At 32.8% G+C, this 6,046-nt stretch overlaps 1 protein-coding gene across 1 annotated transcript; it reads left to right on the top strand.

Annotated features, from left to right (window-relative positions):
• Positions 1-2,494: 2,494 nt before the first annotated feature.
• LOC115968951 (drebrin-like protein) lies at positions 2,495-5,834 on the top strand. The gene is made up of 3 exons (XM_031088496.1): positions 2,495-3,099; positions 4,142-4,496; positions 4,599-5,834. The coding sequence occupies exons 1-3, from the start codon at positions 3,019-3,021 to the stop codon at positions 5,132-5,134; spliced, it is 972 nt and encodes a 323-aa protein (XP_030944356.1). The 5' UTR covers positions 2,495-3,018; the 3' UTR covers positions 5,135-5,834.
• Positions 5,835-6,046: the final 212 nt, after the last annotated feature.

Genomic DNA, 6,046 nt, shown 5'->3' with positions numbered 1-6,046 from the left:
TGAGCTTGAGTATGATGGTTTGCCGTGGACTCTACGGTACTGGCTACAATGTATCACTGGACTGGAACTCGAGTTTATAACTTGAGTTGCAAGTTGTTTTTTTTTTAATCTACGTCAAATTATATTAATTGGAATTCGAGTTTGATAAACTTAATTTTAAGTTGAAATTGGAATTTAGCAAACTCAAGTTGCAAAAATAGTCTATATAACTAAATAATTTCAAATGCATACTATTCATCTAAAATTTTTCTAAAAGTATACTATTTAGCAAATTTTGCTTGTAGGGTAAATTTTGTTGAAGAGTATCTTATGGGAAATAAAATACAGGTTTTTTCTTTCGGGTAATGTAAGGTGGCCGTTAAAAATGGTATATTGTGAAGTTCATTTAATAAAAAATTCTTTAAACCTTTCTTTTTTTCTTGTCAAAATCAAACCAAGCCTTTTAATTTTTTACATTTTGGCGTTTGCATTAATAATTTACTTGGCACAAAAGTTTATAAAAAAGCTATATGGACATATGATGTAAAATTAGACTCTAATTGAAAATATAATTAAATTTTCTTTCAATTTTAGCTTTTTATATATATATATATATTTTTTTTTTCTATTATGAATTTATGATACTATTATATTATCCATTAAAATCAGTTTAGACCTTTACTTGGAAAATAAGATTTTTTTAAGCCTTTAAATAAGTTTGCAATTTGTAAAGCCGAAGTAAAAAATCCCCTTCTAATAATTAAAATAATTTTTTTTTCTTTAAAAAAATTCTAGTGGATTCTAGAGTTTTTTCTTGTGGATTTAAGGTGCCACTTGTAGATATAAATTTTATGTTTAGCTTAATGAAATTAGCAAATGAAATCCCAAGTCCCTTCTAATCCAAATCATTTAACAAGTGAAGTTTTTTTTTTGGGTTTGGGTCTCTTAAACTCTTTAACTTAAAGAGACTAAAAAGCAAACTTGTCCCAAACGGCAAGTACCAACATGAATTCAAGTTCAACCATTCATGTTTTTTTTTTAATTGCTTGGAAAGAATGCTAATCTACAAGCTAAAGGAATAAGATCATGATGGCGGTTTGCTTCATGAATGGATCATTGTGTCACGTACGAAAGATGACTGATTTGTCAACAACTCAACCATATTATTAAAAAACATGGCATTTTTTCTATTCTTTTTTAATTTGGGTATAGAGGCGTAAAAATTAGTATTCTCTAATTGGTTAATTAACATTGTCATCACCATTAAATTGGAAACATATAGTTTGGTTTATTTTCTTGCTTGGTTAATAGTTTGGCTGAGATACGTGTTACAGTTAAACAGAGAAATATATGGTTCATATGGTTCTCAAATTTTTTTTTAATTAAAAAAAAAAGTACCTTTTCCATCTGCATCACTTAAATCTTGGTTCGTATCCATCTAAATTCTAAGCACCTTCTTGTGCTAATGTAGATTACAAAATCTTTAGTTTTTATCCATTTTGAAAAGTCCAAATTCTGTTAAAGAAGCAACTCTACCTCAAACCAATGAACCTCTTCCAAAATGCTTGGGGAATCATGCCAAACTTTCTTATAGAATAAAAATAAACCAATTATTCCTCAAATTTGTTCCATTTATTTTCTATATAAATAGCATGACCCCCAATTAACATGCTATAGTTTCATATAGAAAAATAAAAATAAAATTTAATTCCTCTCATCTGTCCCATTTGTTTCCTATGCAAATAGCATGACCTCCAAGTATTGTGGCACTTTCATGAAGGGGTCCATGAATGGGTCTTTTAAACAAAGCTCAATCCCAAAATTTAAATGTGATGTAGTCACAACTTCAATGTGATGAAAGAAATTGGGATAATATTTATAAAATATCTCTTCAAACATAAAAAGAAACATATTTGTAGTGGAAATGATCATAAACTGTTCATCATATAAAATTAAAGGTTAATATGTTCATCACATATTTGGACAGTAAATATTTTTTTCACCATTCGTCTCATTCCTTGAAATTATTATTTATTATTTTTTGAGAAGATTCCTTCAAATTACTTGGTAATGCATAGACATTCTCCCTATATATGAAAGAGTGTAGTGTCCAATAAAGTTGACCGATCACAATTTTTTTTTGGGTGTATAATGGTAAAGTTTTGTTGTAAATTAGACCATTCTCTAAATTAAATCTTATAAAAATAACTAAATAAATTCTGAAGTTTCAAAAAGTAACAAATTAAATTTCAGCAAACTTAGGTGGATAATATCTAAGATTTAATATGTTGCTTTAGAAATTATATAATTAAATTTGATACTTTTTAAAACTTCAAAATTTAATTTATTTTGAAAATTTTAGGATTTAGTTTATTACACTCTATAGGGTTTAAAATGATTTTTTAGTGTATATATATATATATATATATCCATTCATTTTTGATTGATGCATAATTAAAATAATATCCGTGATATAACTGGTAAAATTGATGTTTTAATTACGACAGTGATGCTCTTCTCAAAAAAAATTTATTAATAGGAGAGACAATTTATTGAGTTGACATAAAAAAAAAATTTATTGAGTTTATATTTACATATATATAGGAGAGACAAATTTGTTAATATAGAGAAGAAGAGGACCAGAAAGTAAAAAAATCCACAACGCGGGAACTACATGTACCAGAAAAGATTCAGGCAAATCCACCCTTCCAAACTGTCTTCCTCTCTCTCTCTCAGTCCCTTCAACCGTACCAAAACCTCCGGAACAATCAGAACTCTAGCTTTTATGGAGGTTCTTGGTTTATCTCTTCTGCCATAGTTGAAAACAAAGGCAACCCAGAATTTGAAAACAAGAAAAGACAAAAACTTTGTGAACTTTGGAAACAATTAGTCACACCCAGAGGGGGCAGAGAGACTTGGTTTTTGTTGTTGTTTCTGTTGGACACTTTTGGGTTGTGAACATAACAGTTTTTTGTTTTGTAGTCTTTGAAAGCTAAGAGTTTGAAGGGGGATTTGTTTTGTTCTTCAAGTTTATGACCAATGTCTCGGTGCATACCCTTTCCTCCACCAGGGTATGTGTGGAACGGTGAGGGTGGCGAGGCTCTTATAGAACTGATTAAGGTTTGTTTGTTTGAGCAATTTATGTGTTGTTACTACTGCTATATTGTCACTTCACATCTTGAGCTAAATGGGGAGTTAATTATCTTTCATGCATGTGTATATGGTGAAATTGTACCTTTTTTTAATGAATAAGAGTGCATGAAGTAGAGAAGCCCATGAATAATAGTCCCTTTTTTTTTGGTTCTTGCTTGATGTTTGATTTGGTGTTATTTGTGATTGAAGATAGTTCCTAAGTTATATTAATGAATTGTGATCATGTGACAATGCGTTAATATGGAGAAGGAAAGAGGCTCACGTTTTGTTCTATAAATGGTTTGATGGAATTCTATGAGGGGATAATGCATATGGTTTTCTGTCTTGTGATTTGATTTTGGTTGTTTGGGCCCAAAAATAACTGTGTGCTGCATTTCTTGGTAGTTGAGGGAGCAATTGTTGCATTTTTTCAAAGAGGGAATATATTTACTTAGGTTATGCCCAAATTAGATTCTGAATGATCTCGGAATATGCTCCCCCCCTCACATGGAAATTTTGTCCTCTATAAGGTCATATTTCCTCTAAAACACCATGTAGTTTCTTGTAACCTTCAACATGAGATAAATTACATCTCTGTTTTAATTTAGTCAATGGGACTTCTCAATTTTAAATATTACCATGATCTCTATGCTTTTAAAGATTTTTCATTCATAGCATGAATAATGGCAGAAAGTTGTACAGCTGATCTTCTTGAATTTGAAGTAATGGTAACTAGTCCTAAATCAGGAGATTGTTATGCTTAAGGATTTTTTGTAAACTATTTAGTTGATTGCAGAAATATCTTTCAGAGGTTACAGGAGAAAACTGAATAATGAATATTGTTTAAGAGGGAATGCATGTTCAGAAAATGAAGCATATGTTGTTGTTTATATATATGAAACTATTGCCAATACATATCTTTGGAGTTACTAAATTATGGGAATCAAAGAATTAGGTTGATACTGCTTTTTTTTCTTGACTACCTGTTTAGTTTATCCCAAAATGATTATTTTTCTTTTCTACTCTGAAGCTCAACAGAGAAAGGGTAGAGGCTGAGAAGGAAAGGAAGAAGGAGAAGAGGAGGAGGAAGAAGGAGAAGAGAAGGAGGAAGAAAGAGGAGAAGAGAAGAAGGGAAGATGGTGAGGTTGGGCAGGAAATGCAGAATCAGCAAACTAGGAACAAAGATGGCAGTAAAAAGAGAAGTTGGAAAAAAGGTGAGAATGAAAAGGGAAGGAAATATGAAGCACGAGGGTTGGAGACCAGCAGTCTTACTGAAGAGCTTGAGCAGCCCACTATTTCTGACTGCATCTATGATTCCTCTGACAATAGCAATAACATTAAGAGGAAAAGGGTCAAATGTTCTCCCAATGCCAGCCATAACCATGGTATGTCTGTTTACATTAGGCCTTTCTTAGGAAGTCAATTTGCTTCTTAGGTTTGTCACATTTTCTCAGATACTTATATTTGTCACCATGTTTTTACTACAGAAAGTCATTTTAACTTTCAACTGCAAAAGCACAAGGATCAAGCTGCACTGTCCAGCAAACCAGCTTGTTCTACTCCCACATGTACGGATACACTTGTCCAACAGGAGTTTGAAATGGATCCTAGGCCCAGAAAAGATAAATTTTGTTCTACATTCGGTTTACCCACAACTGCCCAGGAAATGGCTTCTGGAACTACCAGAGAGATGTGCCTTTCCCCTTTTCCAACTGAGGTTGTCTCTGATGAGAAGGCTGAAACAGCTCCAGCATTGAGCTTGTCTGAAAGTTGCTCACTGCAGATGGAATCACAATATAGAGTGTTAATTGTGAATTGGGTTCCCCCTCCTTTACAGAATGAGCACCCTAAGTTTGATGATCAAGAGTGGCTCTTTCAGAGAAGGCAGCCCAGAAGCGACACAATTCAAAAAACTAACACTTGCAGTTATTACTTCTGTCATGGAAGTTGCATCCTATACCCTTATGCTCACTATTTGCCTGAGGTTGACATATATGCTTTGCCATATAAAGTATTATTTTGAAAATGTAAATGGAAGCATTATATCGGACTATGAGTAATATGAAAATTTTGTCATCTGTGGTCGGGTTTGAAATCTTTCTATCAGTCTTTTCAGTGATCAAACTGAGAACAGGCTTACCTGCATTTGTGTTCTCTAATGTGATTTTTCATAGTTGCATTTGTTTCAAGGCGACTACATAGTGCTCAAATTGACCTCCGGGTGCTGCTAGCTTAATTAGGGATGAAGTTGGGATGTTGATTTATGGTTACACTTGCAACATTGATGAGGACAGTATTCTAATGGCAGAATTATGGCCATTTAAGCTGGTTGATTATTGCCTTGCAACAGGAGTACAAGAAACATGATTGTGGAACAGGAAACAGATGCTGAAGCAGACTTTGAATTCGTGGACATGGTATGGTAGAGCTCTCCATCACACTGTCAAGGATACAAATTCTTGTGTAGACTGGCTAACTTGAGCCACTGTTTATGTGACCTCAGGTAATTCACCAAGAACCTCCACAGAGACAGCTACCCTGTCGGTCAGCTAATTTTGCAGGACTAACCTTTATTAAATCTTAGTCCATTCTTGTACTTGAATTCATAAAACCAGAAAAAATACAATGTGGTTCATTGTCCTGCAATCTCTTTAACTTTGGATTTGAATTTATTATTGCTGTTATTTGTCTTTTGCCATTGCAATTTATATATTTGCAGTTTGCATCTGAATTTAGTTGCCGCAAATTAAGGATGAAATCTCAATCATCCTTTTGTTGGCTATGCCGACATATACCAATGGTTTAGCATTTTTGTACTACCAATTCTGTTTACCGTTAAAGCAAATACTCAAAGCCTTATTTACTTAAAGATTTTAGTGCCATTTATAGTTACTATAGGTTTGTAGCCATTTGTATCTAATCAAATTTGCACAGA

The sequence above is a fragment of the Quercus lobata genome, chromosome 11 (assembly GCF_001633185.2).
Source record: "Quercus lobata isolate SW786 chromosome 11, ValleyOak3.0 Primary Assembly, whole genome shotgun sequence".
Classification (NCBI taxonomy): Eukaryota; Viridiplantae; Streptophyta; class Magnoliopsida; order Fagales; family Fagaceae; genus Quercus; species Quercus lobata.
This window is presented reverse-complemented; position numbering and strand designations above follow the sequence as displayed.